Source organism: Oncorhynchus mykiss, chromosome 2, assembly GCF_013265735.2.
Source record: "Oncorhynchus mykiss isolate Arlee chromosome 2, USDA_OmykA_1.1, whole genome shotgun sequence".
Taxonomy (NCBI): Eukaryota; Metazoa; Chordata; class Actinopteri; order Salmoniformes; family Salmonidae; genus Oncorhynchus; species Oncorhynchus mykiss.
Window position 1 is genome coordinate 19,823,182 of NC_048566.1, and position 17,474 is coordinate 19,840,655.

At 45.5% G+C, this 17,474-nt stretch overlaps 2 protein-coding genes across 5 annotated transcripts in view; both read left to right on the forward strand.

The window, feature by feature from the left end:
* LOC110537251 (solute carrier family 2, facilitated glucose transporter member 3) overlaps nucleotides 1–5,423 on the forward strand; it is a 32,211-nt gene extending 26,788 nt beyond the window's left edge. For both annotated transcript variants that reach the window (XM_036941070.1, XM_036941062.1), the window contains exons 10-11: nucleotides 3,350–3,553; nucleotides 3,738–5,423. In XM_036941070.1, coding sequence (XP_036796965.1) covers nucleotides 3,350–3,553; nucleotides 3,738–3,998 — 465 coding nt within the window. In that variant the 3' untranslated portion in view covers nucleotides 3,999–5,423. The remainder of the gene's footprint in view (nucleotides 1–3,349; nucleotides 3,554–3,737) is intronic.
* Nucleotides 5,424–10,207: 4,784 nt separating this feature from the next.
* Nucleotides 10,208–17,474, forward strand: part of LOC110537257 (ephrin type-B receptor 5) — a 59,310-nt gene continuing 52,043 nt past the window's right edge. For 2 of the 3 annotated variants that reach the window (XM_036941057.1, XM_036941053.1), the window contains exon 1: nucleotides 16,700–16,790. In XM_036941057.1, the coding sequence (XP_036796952.1) occupies nucleotides 16,706–16,790 (85 nt within the window). In that variant the 5' untranslated portion in view covers nucleotides 16,700–16,705. Of the gene's footprint in view, nucleotides 10,304–16,699; nucleotides 16,791–17,474 lie in introns of those variants that run through there. The other variant, XM_036941059.1, reaches the window with a different exon arrangement.

Sequence of the window (17,474 nt, forward strand, 5' to 3'; positions counted from 1 at the left end):
TCGGCGTCGAAAGTCAGCGGCAAGCATACCTATTTTATCAGCCAACTGTGTGCTCGGGAACGCACTGGTAGAGAGCTTCTCTTTCATGGTCTGGCAGCTGGGAAAGTGGCTCAAATTTTCTTTCCGCATCTGCGTCTCCCACAGAGTCAGTTTGGTTTTAAATGCCTTCACTGTACTGTACATATCAGAGATGACACGATCCCGACCCTGCAGCTGCAAGTTTATTGCATTCAGATGACTCGTAATGTCACACAGAAAAGCCATTTCACACAGAAACATTTCGTCTCGGAGTTGTGTTGTGTCTTTCCCTTTGCTGTCCAAGAACAGACAAATCTCCTCACGAAGCTCGAAACATCTTTGAAGCACCTTTCCCTGGCTTAGCCATCGCACCTCTGTGTGATAAGGCAAATCACCATGCTCCGTTTCTAACTCCGTCAGAAATGCCTTGAACTGGCGGTGATTCAAACCTTTGGCTCTGATAAAGTTAACTGTGCGCGTGATGATGCTCATTACATGCTCCATTTTCAAGGCTTTACCGCACAACGCTTCCTGGTGTATGATACAATGATAAGCTGTCAGCTCACCTGTCGCGTTTTCCTCTTGCATCTTTTCCCGTATCTTCGCCACCAGTCCGCTCCTGTGTCCACACATCGCAGGTGCTCCGTCGGTTGTCAAACCCACAAGTTTTTCCCAAGGCAGCTCCATCTCATTTACACATCTTGACACCTCTTCATACAAATCATGCCCCGTAGTTGTGCCATGCATAGGACGTAAAGCCAAAAACTCCTCTGTCACGCTTAGGTTGGAGTCCACTCCGCGGATGAAAATTGACAACTGGGCAATGTCAGAAATGTCGGTGCTCTCATCCACAGCCAAGGAATATGCAATAAAATCTTTTCCCTTTTTCACAAGCTGCTCTTTTAGATTGATGGACAACTGGTCTACTCTCTCGGCAATGGTGTTTCTGCTCAGACTCACATTTAAAAAGAGTTGCCTTTTTTCTGGGCAAACTTCGTCACAAACTTTAATCATGCAGTTTTTGATGAAATCCCCCTCCGTAAATGGCCGGGCTGATTTAGCAATCTCTTCTGCCAAAATAAAACTGGCCTTGACAGCAGCCTGGCCTTGTGATTTGGCTTTTTTGAACAGAGCCTGTCGAGATTTGAGGCCTCGTTTTAATTCCTCTGCCTTTTGTAGCCTTTGTTCCATGTCCATATTCTTGTTTTTGTCCGCGTGTTTCGTTTCATAATGTCGTCTCAGATTATACTCTTTCAGTACCGCCACACTTTCTCCACACAGAAGACACACAGGTTTTCCAGCTACCTTCGTGAACATATACTCCGACTCCCACCTTGTTTGAAACCCCCGGTTCTCAGTATCCACCTTCCGTTTTGCCATTTTTGATGGGTATCTGAAAGTTAATTTTACTGTGATGCTGACGACTGCTGTGCCAATAAATATTGAAATGAAGCAGCCTACTGCTCGGTGCGTCACCTTTGCATTGTGGGAAATGTAGTATTGGTGCGTGTAAAAGATCTGCGGGCTGCCGGCTTGCTGCGGGCCGGTTCTAATAATAAATCAAGATCATCCCAGGGGCCGTAAAAAACCTTCTTGCGGGCCGGATGTGGCCCGCGGGCCTTGACTCTGACATATGTGCTCTAGACCCAAACTGTTACAGACCTACAAGTGAACAAACATATCACCGACCATTTCGAATCCCACCGTACCTTCTCCGCTATGCAATCTGGTTTCCGAGCTGGTCATAGGTGCACCTCAGCCACGCTCAAGGTCTTAAACGACAGCATAACCGCCATCGATAAAAGACAGTACTGTGCAGCCGTCTTCATTGACCTGGCCAAGGTTTTCGACTCTGTCAATCACTGTATTCTTATTGGCAGACTCAACAGCCTTTAATGACTGCCTCGCCTGGTTCACTAACTACTTCTCAGGTAGAGTGTGTCAAATTGGAAGGCCTGTTGTCCGGACCTCTGGTGGTCTCTATGGGGGTGCCGCAGGGTTAAATTCTCAGGCCGACTGTTTTGTCTGTATATATCAATGATGCCGCTCTTGCTGCTGGTGATTCTTTGATCCACCTCTACGCAGACGACACCATTCTGTATACATCTGGCCCTTCTTTGGACACTGTGTTAACAAACCTCCAAATGAGCTTCAACGCCATACAACACTCCTTCCGTGGCCTCCAACTGCTCTTAAATGCTAGTCAAACTAAATGCATGCTCTTCAACCGATCACTGCCTGTACCGCCCGCCCGACTAGCATCACTACTCTGGACGATTCTGACTTAGAATATGTGGACAACTATAAATACCTAGGTGTCTGGCTAGACTGTAAACTTTCCTTCCAGGCTCACATTAAGCGTCTCCAATCCAAAGTTAAATCTAGAATCGGCTTCCTATTTCGCAACAAAGCTTCCTTCACTCATGCTGCCAAACATACCCTCATAAAACTGACTATCCTACCGATCCTTGACTTCGGCGATGTCATTTACAAAATAGCCTCCAACACTCTACTCAGCAAATTGGATGCAGTCTATCACAGTGTCATCCGTTTTGTCACCAAAGCCCCATATACTACCCACCACTGCGACCTGTATGCTCTCGTTGGCTGGTCCTAGCTACATATTTGTCGTCAAACCCACTGGCTCCAGGTCATCTATAAGTCCTTGCTAGGTAAAGCTCCGCCTTATCTCAGCTCACTTGTCACCATAGCAACACCCACCGGTAGCACACGCTCCAGCAGGTTTATTTCACTGGTTATGCCCAAAGCCAACACCTCCTTTGGCTTCCTTTCCTTCCAGTTCTCTGCTGCCAATGAAAATCACTGAAGTTGGAGACTCATATCTCCCTCACTAACTTTAAGCGTCAGCTGTCAGAGCAGCTTACCGATCGCTGCAGCTGTACACAGCCCATCTGTAAATAGCCCATCCAACCAACTACCTACCTCATCCCCATATTTGTTTTTGTTTTTCTGCTCTTTTGCACACCAGTATTTCTACTTGCACATCCTCACCTACACATATATCACTCCAGTGTAAATTGCTAAAATGTAATTACTTCGCCACTATTGGCCTATTTATTGCATTACCTCCTTACTTCATTGGCACAGACTGTATAAAGATTTTTCTAGTGTGTTATTGACTGTACGTTTGTTTATCCCATGTTTAACTCTGGGTTGTTTTTTTTGTCGCACTACTTTGCTTTATCTTGGCCAGGTCGCAGTTGTAAATGAGAACTTGTTCTCAACTGGCCTACCTGGTTAAATAAAGGTGAGAAAAAAAACTAAAACAAACATGTTTGATTCCTCCATTCCCTCCCTCCTCTCTGAGTAGAAGACCAACCCGTCTCTGAGCTACCTGGCCATCGTGGCGGTGTTTGCCTTTGTGGCCAGTTTTGAGATGGGTCCGGGTCCTATCCCATGGTTCATAGTTGCTGAGTTGTTCTCCCAGGGGCCTCGGCCTGCAGCTATGGCCGTCGCCGGCTGCTCCAACTGGACCGCCAACTTCCTGGTCGGGCTGGGCTTCCCCAAACTGGAGGTTGGTTCTTCTTCCTCATCCTACCCCTCGTACTACAGACACATATGTATATGTATCAAGATAAATCTGCAGGCCTCAAAGCTGAATGATTTGGATTGGCACCATTATAAGACCAAAACATCAGACAAACTTTACAGCTTAGGTTGTGTTACTCTCTAACCTCCTCTCTCTCTCTCCTTTACAGGAGCTGTGTGGTCCTTACGTCTTCATCATCTTCATGATCTTCCTCATATTCTTCATCGTCTTCACCTACTTCAAAGTCCCGGAGACCAAGGGGCGGACCTTTGACGACATTGCCAAAGGATTCGCCGGCACTGCAGGAACCCAATCTCCTCCCCCAGAGGGTATGGTCACCCTGCCCATCTCCCCGACAACGGAGAAAGTTCCAATGGTTGAGTTTCCGACGGAAGAGAAGGAGAAGAAGGGATTGTCAGCGAATCCGTAGATAGTGGAACAGTTAGAGAACAGGGTTACAGGGTTAGACAAGCCCCTTGTGCATAGATACTGTAATGTAGTTTAAGTTCAAAACAAAACTTTTTTTTATCCTTTTGAGGTTGAATTGGACTTTTAAAGTGCAGGACTAGCGATATGCACTGTTATGGAAAGGAGCTTCCATATGAAGTAGCAGCTTAGTGTCGGGTGTGTGTATGGCGTGTGTTGGGAATAGGGTCGGGGATGATAATGCAGGCATCATGAGAGAACGTGTCAAAGAGGATTTATGTTTACTTTGTGTCATTATGTGTGTGTGTGTGTGTGTGTCTTCAGTCATTTTCTTTTAAACTGCCTAAAGTATTTATTACTGTAAGTTATTAATGATAATTTGTAATGATCTTTTACCAATGCCCAAGTAATTTATGACATTTATTTTTAGGTGACTTACCTCATAGAGGTAATCATTAATTAATCAATGACAATTTTTTATGGTACTTTTTAACGATTGACATCACAATAAAAACCTTTATAGTATTAGCATTTAAGAGGATAAACATTCCAACACATATGTTCAGTAATTAACTTCCCGTATTGTCCTTCACTTGGTTGAAAGGGAATTTGTTCTTAACTGACTTGCCTTGTTAAATAAAAAATGAATGCATCAGATAGGGGTAGAGGTAATATATGGAGCAAAGCCATTCAACCCCTATGGAACAATGCCATTCAACTAGTACTTGGAAAGTCTACATTGACCTCAGTATGATGTATAGTGGCTGCAGTGGAGTGAGATCTAACAACGTGAGCAGTGTTTGCTTTGTGTGTGAAGACTTCTATATATTCTATATATCATAGAATTTATCATAGACTAGATATGAATGTGAATGTCTAGTCATTTTAACAACCTACCAAGTGTGAAGTATATGATCACAGTAGAAGACGATATATGATTTGTTAGGAACATAGATTTGTTAGGAACATCCTGAAAATAGTTGTTCCAACAAGGGGTCTACCGTTAAATGAGAGTATATACCAACCCTAGAGTAATAGTATTTATTGTGACAACAACAGTGTGTAAAAATCATGACATTTCAGTGGTGTAATACTGTATTGTGATTGTGGAGTCTTGTGTAGGTTTTGACCAGGTTAGTTGTTGTAAGTTATTTCTACTATATTGTAGCTAGTATTCCATAATGATGGCAAATATCTTCTCTGTGTCTCGTACATTATCTGATAATGCATTTTTGTTGTATTATTACTCATGTGATGTTGATACTCATTGATAAGTGAGCACTTTTTTACCTTTTGGCCTAAAACAACATTTGACCTATCATCACTTTGGCAATCTGGCTTTTCTTCGATGGTTGTGAATGTGGTGTGTACATATACAGTATGTTAATAAGTGTCTGTTACAAAATACATTCCTGTTATGATAGCTTTCCTCATAGCTTTCATCACTCATTTCATCTTTCACTGCTGCTTGCACTCTGCACATACTACTGAATGTAACTATCATGATATACTCTACCATTTGCTGCCATACATATTGTGCTAACATGATGTTAATGTGTATATTATGAATGCAATGGTTCAATGGGTGCTCTTGTGTATTAATTAATTGTCTTAGTATGTAAATGTTCCACTGTGCAGGATATTTTTTTCTTCTTAAATGATTACATTTCTTGGTCCAATCCTTTTTAATTTTAACAACCTAGAAAGTTAAAGACTAGCCTCCCTCCTCGTCCACTGTACAAAAACCTGACGCCTCACACCCCTACAAAACCCCCAGTGTGTATGAGAGAGAGAGAGAGAGAGAGAGAGAGAGAGAGAGAGAGAGAGAGAGAGAGAGAGATAGAGAGAGAGAGATAGAGAGAGAGAGAGAGAGAGAGAGAGAGAGAGAGAGAGAGAGAGAAAGAGGGGGGGGAGAGAGAGAGAGAGAGAGGGGGGGGGAGAGAGAGAGAGAGAGAGAGAGAGAGAGAGGTGGCAGAGAGAGAATTAGTGGGGGTTTTTCTTCCTTATTATGTTGTAATAAAGAGTCACTCAAGCTTTGAGCAACTAAAATAAAATATGTTTTTATTTTAAAGGGAATCTGTGACTATATTTTTGCGCCATTGAAAAATCAGTCTTATATTCTCAGTTGGGGTTTTTTCTTCCTCAAAGACATAAAGTCACTTTCCGTGTATCTGTGTGTGTATATCAACCTCACTGTATGTATTCTGTGTGTGTTTATTCTATGGTGATTTCTGTGTTATTCTTCTTGGTGGAAACTACATTTCCCACGATACAACACAAAACCTCCACTGCCTTGTAGAATTCACTAAACAGTGTAACAACGTAATGACGTTTGACCTGGAAATAAAGCCACTAGTGACCATACCAACTAGTGAGTGCTGATTCCTTGTACAGTCCAACACTCAACTCCCAGTTAGAGCAGCACATGTGATAAGTGCAGTGCACATCACCAGTCCTCATTCAATTATTTGTAATTTTCTCCTGATACCCCTGATTCTCCTGATACAGTGTCTGCATGTCCTGGTTTAGTACACACATTTACAACAGTGCCAAACCGTTGCATTAGTCAGAGGTCTACTGTTACTCTAGGCTAGGATAGATGGATTACATTTCTTACTGTCTCTGCCTCCCTTAATGAGGATCACAGTTCAGCAGATACTTCTCCAATCTCTGAGGGGTTGGGTTAAATGCAGAAGACACATTTCTGTTGAATGCATTCAGTTGTACAACTGACTAGGTATCCCACTTTCCCTTTCCTTTCCATGGAAAATCTACCGAATGTTTAGTCACTGCTGAGAATTGTAGCATGAAAGTCTGCTTGAGCATCAACAAGCTGTAGTAACCAGGCCTGACCAGCAGGCGTCAACAAGCTGTAGTAACCCGTCCTGACCAGCAGGTATCAACAAGCTGTAGTTACCAGTCCTGACCAGCAGGCGTCAACAAGCTGTAGTAACCCGTCCTGACCAGCAGGTGTCAACAAGCTGTAGTAACCAGGCCTGACCAGCAGGCGTCAACAAGGTGTAGTTACCAGTCCTGACCAGCAGGCGTAAACAAGCTGTAGTAACCAGTCCTGACCAGCAGGAGTTAACAAGCTGTAGTAACCAGGCCTGACCAGCAGGCATCAACAAGCTGTAGTAACCAGTCCTGACCAGCAGATGTCAACAAGCTGTAATAACCAGTCCTGACCAGCAGATGTCAACAAGCTGTAGTAACCAGTACTGACCAGCAGGTATCAACAAGCTGTAGTAACCAGTACTGACCAGCAGGTATCAACAAGCTGTAGTAACCAGTACTGACCAGCAGATGTCAACAAGCTGTAGTAACCAGTACTGACCAGCAGGTATCAACAAGCTGTAGTAACCAGTCCTGACCGGCAGGTGTCAAAAAGCTGTAGTAACCAGGCCTGACAGGCAGGCGTCAGCAAGCTGTAGTAACCAGCCCTGACTAGCAGGTATCAACAAGCTGCAGTAACCAGTCCTGACAGGCAGGTATCAATAAGCTGTAGTAACCAGTTCTGACCAGCAGGTATCAACAAGCAGTAGTAACCAGTCCTGACCAGCAGGTATCAACAAGCTGTAGTAACCAGGCCTGACCAGCAGGTATCACCAAGCTGTAGTAACCAGGCCTGACCAGCAGGCGTCAAGAAGCTGTAGTAACCAGTCCTGACCAGCAGGTATCAACAAGCTGTAGTAACCAGGCCTGACCAACAGGCGTCAAGAAGCTGTAGTAACCAGTCCTGACCAGCAGGCGTCAACAAGCTGTAGTTACCAGTCCTGACCAGCAGGCATCAACAAGCTGTAGTAACCAGTCCTGACCAGCAGATGTCAACAAGCTGTAATAACCAGTCCTGACCAGCAGATGTCAACAAGCTGTAGTAACCAGTACTGACCAGCAGGTATCAACAAGCTGTAGTAACCAGTACTGACCAGCAGGTATCAACAAGCTGTAGTAACCAGTACTGACCAGCAGATGTCAACAAGCTGTAGTAACCAGTACTGACCAGCAGGTATCAACAAGCTGTAGTAACCAGTCCTGACAGGCAGGCGTCAGCAAGCTGTAGTAACCAGCCCTGACAGGCAGGCGTCAGCAAGCTGTAGTAACCAGCCCTGACTAGCAGGTATCAACAAGCTGCAGTAACCAGTCCTGACAGGCAGGTATCAATAAGCTGTAGTAACCAGTCCTGACCAGCAGGTATCAACAAGCAATAGTAACCAGTCCTGACCAGCAGGTATCAATCAACAAGCTGTAGTAACCAGGCCTGACCAGCAGGTATCACCAAGCTGTAGTAACCAGGCCTGACCAGCAGGCGTCAAGAAGCTGTAGTAACCAGTCCTGACCAGCAGGTATCAACAAGCTGTAGTAACCAGGCCTGACCAACAGGCGTCAAGAAGCTGTAGTAACCAGTCCTGACCAGCAGGTATCAACAAGCAATAGTAACCAGTCCTGACCAGCAGGTATCAATCAACAAGCTGTAGTAACCAGGCCTGACCAGCAGGTATCACCAAGCTGTAGTAACCAGGCCTGACCAGCAGGCGTCAAGAAGCTGTAGTAACCAGCCCTGACTAGCAGGTATCAACAAGCTGCAGTAACCAGTCCTGACAGGCAGGTATCAATAAGCTGTAGTAACCAGTCCTGACCAGCAGGTATCAACAAGCAATAGTAACCAGTCCTGACCAGCAGGTATCAATCAACAAGCTGTAGTAACCAGGCCTGACCAGCAGGTATCACCAAGCTGTAGTAACCAGGCCTGACCAGCAGGCGTCAAGAAGCTGTAGTAACCAGTCCTGACCAGCAGGTATCAACAAGCTGTAGTAACCAGGCCTGACCAACAGGCGTCAAGAAGCTGTAGTAACCAGTCCTGACCAGCAGGCGTCAACAAGCTGTAGTAACCAGTCCTGACCAGCAGGTATCAACAAGCTGTAGTTACCAGTCCTGACCAGCAGGTATCAACAAGCTGTAGTTACCAGTCCTGACCAGCAGGTATCAACAAGCAGTAGTAACCAGTCCTGACCAGCAGGTATCAACAAGCTGTAGTTACCAGTCCTGACCAGCAGGCGTCAACAAGCTGTAGTAACAAGGCCTGACAGGCAGGCGTCAGCAAGCTGTAGTAACAAGGCCTGACAGGCAGGCGTCAGCAAGCTGTAGTAACAAGGCCTGACAGGCAGGCGTCAACAAGCTGTAGTAACCAGGCCTGACAGGCAGGCGTCAGCAAGCTGTAGTAACAAGGCCTGACAGGCAGGCGTCAGTCAGCAAGCTGTAGTAACAAGGCCTGACAGGCAGGCGTCAACAAGCTGTAGTAACCAGGCCTGACAGGCAGGCGTCAGCAAGCTGTAGTAACAAGGCCTGACAGGCAGGCGTCAACAAGCTGTAGTAACAAGGCCTGACAGGCAGGCGTCAGCAAGCTGTAGTAACCAGGCCTGACAGGCAGGCGTCAGCAAGCTGTAGTAACCAGGCCTGACAGGCAGGCGTCACTAGTGGACAAGGGGCTTCTACTGGCATGATCTCCACCTGCCTTTGGGGAGATGCGTGTTTAGATACTGTCTGGGTGAGCAATCCTATTTGTGTGTGTGTGTGTGTGTGTGTGTGTGTGTGTGTGTGTGTGTGTGTGTGTCAGAGAGAGTGATACAGACAGAGAAAGACAGCAACAGAGAGAAAGAGAGAGAGAGCACAGAAAGGAGGCAGAGAGAGCAAGATGAGTGGTGGAGGCCAAAAATGCGTCTAAATGATGATGATTTACATAAAAAAGTCTGACAAATCTTTTGGGGCACATCTCCAAGAAATGCATGTTGTTACAGAATTCAGATATGCTAGTGATGCCATAGTTTCATGCCAGCCTATGTGCCAGCCTGAATTAATGTGTGTTTACACAGAAGGATAACATAGAGGAGAAGGATAACTTGGCATGTCTAGACAGTGGTTCTAGTGCAAACCAGCCAAACTCATTTGTAGATTTTTCCACAACACTCTGTCGTTCTCGTTTCCACAGTTATGAATGTGGGGTGTTTACCTCACGCCTGGCACAATATTGGTGCTGCTGTCGTATTTTTCCTTCACTCTGAAAATTATTTGTTCTCCTTCCCCCATCCATCTCCCCATCTCTCTCTCTCTCTCTCTGAAATAGAGCAGACAGACTCCTCCTCCCAGTCCCTCCCTCTCTCTCTCTCTCTCTCTCGCTCTCTCTCTCTCTCTCTCTCTCTCTTTCATGCTCCCTCCCTCCACCCTTTCTGGGTTAGTGTCATTCTGTAGTGGAGATGTGGAGTGTCCTTCTTTCTCTCTCTCTGTTTCTCCAGTCTAATTCAGCTGAAGAAGGTAAGAAACAACTTTATCTTTCTATTCCTATATAAGACCGTGTGTGTGTGTGTATTAGAGTGATTGTGTGAGCTTTTTGTGTGTTTGCACGTTTGTGAGTGTGTGTGTTTGTGTGCAATGGATGTGGCTCTGTATGTGAATGTATGTGTGTATGTGTGTTGTGTGTCGTGCGCTTGTGTGTGTTCAAGAGTGATGGAGAGTTGGTTTGGCTCTGTATGTATGTATGTATGTATGTGTGTGTGAGAGTGTGTGCATGCGTGTGTGTGTCTCCATGTTATAGTGTGTCAGACAGGACTTAGTTGGCATGGGAAAGGCAGGTTCTCCATGGGGCCGGTCAAGTTCTCACAACAAAAGAATACAAATGTGGGACATAATCAAAATGATTAATACGTTGCATAACCCTTCTCTCCCTCTGAACCCTGCCACCCCCCGCTCATGATATCATGAATGTGACAGTTAAAGACCCCCTGCCTCCCTCCCTATTCAGCTCCACTACAGCCACAGTACTCCCTACCAGCACGCCTCCTCCTCCTCCCCTCCTCCTTTTCCTCCACCTCCACATCTTTCTCTCCTCCCCTCCTCCTCTCCCACCTCCTCCACCTCCACATCCATCTCTTCTCCCCTCATCCTCGTCCACCCCTCCTCCCCTCCTTCACCTCCGCTCCCCTCCACCTCTCCTCCCCTGACCTTCCCTCCTCCACCTCTCCTCCTCCCCTCCTCCTCTTCATCCTCCTCCACCCCTCCTCCCCTCCTCCACCTCTCCTCCTCTCTCCTCCTCCTCTCCTCCTCTCTCCTCCTCCTCTCCTCCTCCTCCCCTCCTCCTCGTCATCCTCCTCCACCCCTCCTCCCCTCCTCCACCTCTCCTCCTCTCCTCCTCCTCTCCTCCTCTCTCCTCCTCCTCTCCTCCTCCTCCCCTCCCCTCCCCTCCCCTCCCCTCCCCTCCCCTCCTCCTCCTCCTCCTCTCCTCCTCCTCTTCATCCTCCTCCTCCTCCTCCTCCCCTCCCCTCCTCCTCTCCTCCCCCTCCTCCTCCTCTCCTCCTCCTCCTCCTCCTCCTCCTCCTCTCCTCCTCCTCCTCCTCCCCTCCTCCTCCTCCTCTCCTCCTCCTCCTCCTCCTCTCCTCCTCCTCCTCCTCCTCCTCCTCCTCCTCCTCTCCTCCTCCTCCTCCTCCTCCTCCTCCTCTCCTCCTCCTCCTCCTCCCCTCCTCCTCCTCCTCTCCTCCTCCTCCTCCTCCTCTCCTCCTCCTCTCCTCCTCTCTCCTCCTCCTCTCCTCCTCCTCCCCTCCCCTCCCCTCCCCTCCTCCTCCTCCTCCTCTCCTCCTCCTCTTCATCCTCCTCCTCCTCCTCCTCCCCTCCCCTCCTCCTCTCCTCCCCCTCCTCCTCCTCTCCTCCTCCTCCTCCTCCTCCTCCTCCCCTCCCCTCCTCCTCTCCTCCCCCTCCTCCTCCTCTCCTCCTCCTCCTCCTCCTCCTCCTCCTCTCCTCCTCCTCCTCCTCCCCTCCCCCTCCTCCTCTCCTCCTCCTCCTCCTCCTCCCCTCCCCTCCTCCTCTCCTCCCCCTCCTCCTCCTCTCCTCCTCCTCCTCCTCCTCCTCCTCTCCTCCTCCTCCTCCTCCCCTCCTCCTCCTCCTCTCCTCCTCCTCCTCCTCCCACTGTAACGTGCCTCTTTTCATTTGTTGGTCTTTTTTTCCCATTGTTCATGTTAATGGGAGACTGTCCCAGTATTCAAGACAGCATGTTGTTGCAGGCTTTGATAGGTCTTGGTGATGATTTATAGTCAAATGGATGGATGACTGGATGGATGGATGGATGGATGGGAAATTAGATAAAAAGAGAGAGAGAAAGAAAGAAAGAAAGAAAGAGAGAGAGAGAGAGAGAGAGAATATCAATAAAGCCCTCAAATTTAAATTTAATTTAAAGAGAGAGAGAGAGAGAGAGAGAGAGAGAGAGAGAGAGAGAGAGAGAGAGAGAGAGAGAAAGAGAGAGAGAGAGAGGGAGAGGGAGAGAGAGAGAGAGGGGGAAGGATGGATGGATGGATAGCTGCACAAAATCCACATGCATAAGGTGGTCTGTCAAGTTGAAGAGGACTGTCATATTGAAGTGGGTTGATATGCGAAAACTAAGTAATAGTTAATGACTCACTATCTGTCTTTGGCCGTGTGTGTATGTGTGTGTGTGCGTGCGTGTGTGCGCCTTTATATGTGTATGTGTGTATGTGTGCATGCGCAGGTGTAATTCTTTGTCTGTGTGGTGTGTACATTTGCATTCTGTCTCCATCTCTTTGGAGAGGCCTCTGCATATATTTCATCTGAAAAGCACTGGAAAGCTCCTGTTCTATTTTAAAGAAGAGCGATGATGGGTGATGTGCAGTGATTGATGTGTATGAGTGGTTATTCATGATGGCTCTGTCTATGTGTGTCAAAGCAGGGGAGGAAACTGCTCTATCTAGCTCCACAGATTTGAGCTGCAGCGTATGTAACAGATGGTCTTTACTAAGATGAAATGTGGTGTGTGTGTGTGTGTGGGGGGGGGGGGGGGGGGGGGTAGATTGTTTCACTGGCCTACAGATTCTGTTGATGTGCTGAATGATTGACAGAGCTCTTTCTCTAATGCTGTATTAAGCTGATAGCACAGAACTCCATCTAAAACCGACATAAAACCAGTTAGTTATGCCAAGAACTGATGGTGGTAGGAGGTTGTGATTTAATTGAAATTAAATTAATATCTGACTGTCTGACAGACTGTCTCTATGTATGTGACCATGTGTTTAGTGTCTGTGGGATCTGGTGTCTGTTTTTGTCTTTCTTGGCTGTGTGTTTTGTTCTGCATGCACCAATGACTATATCTATGTCTGTCTGTAAGGTTCTTCAGAGAGTTGTGGTTGTTGAATCTTGTGTTGTGTTTGTCCAGTGAATTCCCTGTCCAGAGGCTACTCTACACTGCTTAGGGTTGAACAACTGACGATTTATGTCTCTGTGTGTGTTAGTGTGTGTTAGTGTGTGCGTGTGTGTCGGGGCTCACTATGGTGGCTGAAAGGTGTTGGTGTGTACACTCCTATAGCCAGGTAGGAGCCAAAGATCACAACATACCTAAGAGATTGACAAGGTGCTGATTGATGTGTATTAAACATGAAGAAAAGAGATAAATCTCTCTCATACTTTTGTAGCGTCCTCCTCTGTGGCAACATGTTCGTCCTTTGAAGAAGAACATCTTATAACTGGGTTATTACTCTAAGGTATCCTGTCTGTGTTTTTCCATCTATCACTCTCCGTTGAGTTTAGCTGTTCAACAGGTCTCCGCGGGTCTCCTCTGAGTTAGGGAAGACTGCTTTCAGTTACTATGCCCCTCCGTCCTGGGATGACCTACAGTTCATTCTAAAACGTCATTATCTGGTCCCAGAAGGTGAATTTAGGCCTCTGATTTTAAAAAACGTGACCAATGAAAACTGCCCTTGTTTTGATTGACTGTATGTGTTTGTTTCTACTGCCCTTTTGAACGGGACGTGATTTATTTGAAATGTTGTAACTCATTTTGTAGTGATCATTGTTAAATGTGTTTCTCACGTTGCTTGAACTGTGGTTCTCAGGGCACCATTGGAAATGAGACCCTGTTCTTAATGGGTTTCCGCTGGTTAAATGAAGGTTAATAAATCAAATTTAAAAGCTGTTGACTTGTGTTGGGTTCAACACTAACCGGGATGCACCAACAGGAGACAGGCCGGATCACCTCAGGCACTAGAAGACGCCTGAATGGACCCTTTTTTGAAAATGTTGTCAAATATCCCCTCTTCTGTTTTGGTAGGCTGTAACTTGTTAACCTTTTACGGTAGTGGGCTAAACCAGGGTCACACAGAGTTTTTCTTGGTAGTCTTAACAAATCTACTTTGAAACAAAAAGTTTACACCTCTCACACATGGTTATGGGCTTAAAACAAACAAGACACCTGTAACATGTCAGATATATATGGGGAGAGTTGAAATGTATTACATTTTGAGTTTGCATCCCAATATTACACTTTATATACATCACAGTAGACTGGACAAAACCATTTGACATAGAAACACTGGGTTTTCAGCAGTAAAAAAAATATATATGAATAACATTCCACCCATGAGGAAATAGAGGGCGATTTGGTCATTTTGCCTGCATGAAAAGGCATGATTGGCACTGATAACGATGGCCAGTATCTATAGGATATGATTCATATTTTCAGTTCAGCCTGACTTTGAAAACACCAGACTTTAGTGTTAAATGCCTAACATCAGACTTTAATGTTAAATGCCTAACAGCAGACTTTAGTGTTAAATGCCTAACAGCAGACTTTAGTGTTAAATGCCTAACAGCAGACTTTAGTGTTAAATGCCTAACAGCAGACTTTAGTGTTAAATGCCTAACAGCAGACTTTAGTGTTAAATGCCTAACAGCAGACTTTAGTGTTAAATGCCTAACAGCAGACTTTAGTGTTAAATGCCTAACAGCAGACTTTAGTGTTAAATGCCTAACAGCAGACTTTAGTGTTAAATGCCTAACAGCAGACTTTAGTGTTAAATGCCTAACAGCAGACTTTAGTGTTAAATGCCTAACAGCAGACTTTAGTGTTAAATGCCTAACAGCAGACTTTAGTGTTAAATGCCTAACAGCAGACTTTAGTGTTAAATGCCTAACAGCAGACTTTAGTGTTAAATGCCTAACAGCAGACTTTAGTGTTAAATGCCTAACAGCAGACTTTAGTGTTAAATGCCTAACAGCAGACTTTAGTGTTAAATGCCTAACAGCAGACTTTAGTGTTAAATGCCTAACAGCAGACTTTAGTGTTAATTGCCTAACAGCAGACTTTAGTGTTAAATGCCTAACAGCAGACTTTAGTGTTAAATGCCTAACAGCAGACTTTAGTGTTAAATGCCTAACAGCAGACTTTAGTGTTAAATGCCTAACAGCAGACTTTAGTGTTAAATGCCTAACAGCAGACTTTAGTGTTAAATGCCTAACAGCAGACTTTAGTGTTAAATGCCTAACAGCAGACTTTAGTGTTAAATGCCTAACAGCAGACTTTAGTGTTAAATGCCTAACAGCAGACTTTAGTGTTAAATGCCTAACAGCAGACTTTAGTGTTAAATGCCTAACAGCAGACTTTAGTGTTAAATGCCTAACAGCAGACTTTAGTGTTAAATGCCTAACAGCAGACTTTAGTGTTAAATGCCTAACAGCAGACTTTAGTGTTAAATGCCTAACAGCAGACTTTAGTGTTAATTGCCTAACAGCAGACTTTAGTGTTAAATGCCTAACAGCAGACTTTAGTGTTAAATGCCTAACAGCAGACTTTAGTGTTAAATGCCTAACAGCAGACTTTAGTGTTAAATGCCTAACAGCAGACTTTAGTGTTAAATGCCTAATAGCAGACTAGGCCTAATATGTATTTGTTTCTTGTTTATAACAGGCTGTCAGGCTGAGATGGGCCTCTCATCTAGCTGTGTGGGTTAGATAATAATTCTGTCAGTCTCACCAGAAAAGGACCCTTTTTAATGTTGATCTGGCCATCATGGTTCTCTTTTATAAATCATTCATTCAGAGCATTCTGTCCTACTGCTTGACCTGCTGGTCTGGGAATATCAAAGGTGCACAGAAAAAAAGGTTGGACAAAGTTGTCAAGAATTGCAGAAGAATCATGGGGCAGCAACAGCATGAACTGTCATCTCTCTACCTGGGCAGAGCCCTCCGGATTCCACCCAGTCCACCCCCTTCCCTCTGACCACAGGTACAGACTACATTTTCTACATATTAATAATTTAGCAGACACTATTATCCAGAGCAACTAGGGTTAGGTGCCTTGCTCAAGGGCACATCAGCAGATGTTTTTTTTTTATTCACATAGTCAGCTCAGGGATTTGAACCAGCAACATTTCTCTTATTGGCCCAAAACGAGAAAAAAAATCTAATAAATTAAATATGGCCAAGTACTCTTTTATTCTGAATGCAATTCTGCAATTTAACAAAATGTTGGACTAATTTCACTTAGCACTTGCGCTGTGACTATGAAATTCGCTTACCCTGCCTACTGGCTTGGAAATATCCTTTGCTATTTGTGGTTGTTTTTTCATTTAAACATTTTATATGTGATATGTTCTATGACTGCTGCAAAATGAATTGCCTCTCTGAGGACATTCAAGTTTTCTGAATTCAATTCTGAGGTCATTTGGGCCAGTGCTGGTAGCAGGTTCTGGCATTAATTGAGCAGATAATTGGCCTTATCTCTGGTGTGATAAGCTGTTCTTTCAGGGCATAAGAAATAAAAGAAAGTGTGATAAAACGGAGCACGTGTCTCTCAGCGGGAGTCTTGGGACCGTGGAACCGCTTTAAAAGAGCAGCTCTCCCACTAAAAGCTCGCTATGTCCTTGAGGGCTGGCCGCCTGCATGCGTGCGCATATGGTGATTGAAATGGCTTCGTGTGAGGCGAGAGGAGGACCCTACAATGACACAACAACACTACGACCCCTAGGTGAGCCAGGGCTTTGTTTTTCTTGGGACATTTGGGTTTTTTTTGGTGGGGGGTAGGGTACATTGTTTTTTTTCTCACATTTATTAGGCTTATTTCCCCTGTCTCCCCTTGCGTGATGTGAGGATTATGCGTCACTTCTGTGATTCAAGAGCCGTGAACCCCGAGGCGACAGAGACCAAAGACCACTCACTGTCTGGCAGAGAAGAGTTAACTTCTCTGTCGAGGAGAATAAAACCTTTTTAACTGAATAATACTAATAACTTGGGGGGAAGCTTATATTTGTCCTTTTACACAAGTGTGTAATGGAAATATGTTTCTTCATATCCCAACTCCCCTTCAGACACCCGTGGGGAGTGGGGTCACAGCCAGGGTCACCATTGAATAGCGCCCCTGAAGCAATTAGGGTCAAATGCCTTGCTCAAGACCACAGCGCCAGACTTTATTTTTTCAACTTGTTGGCTCCGGTATTCAAAGCAGCAACCTTTCGGTTACCGGCCCAACGCTCAACCTCGAGGCTACCTGCCGCCCAAATTAGCACTCTACCAAGATAGCCTCATAATGAGCCAAACAGGATTGTGTCAGAAAAGGGAGAGAAAGGGTGAGAGAGGGAGAGTAACAGTTTGTTCATGGAATGGTTAGGCCTAGGCCTGCTTTTTGAGTAAGAGGAGGAACAAATGGTGAATG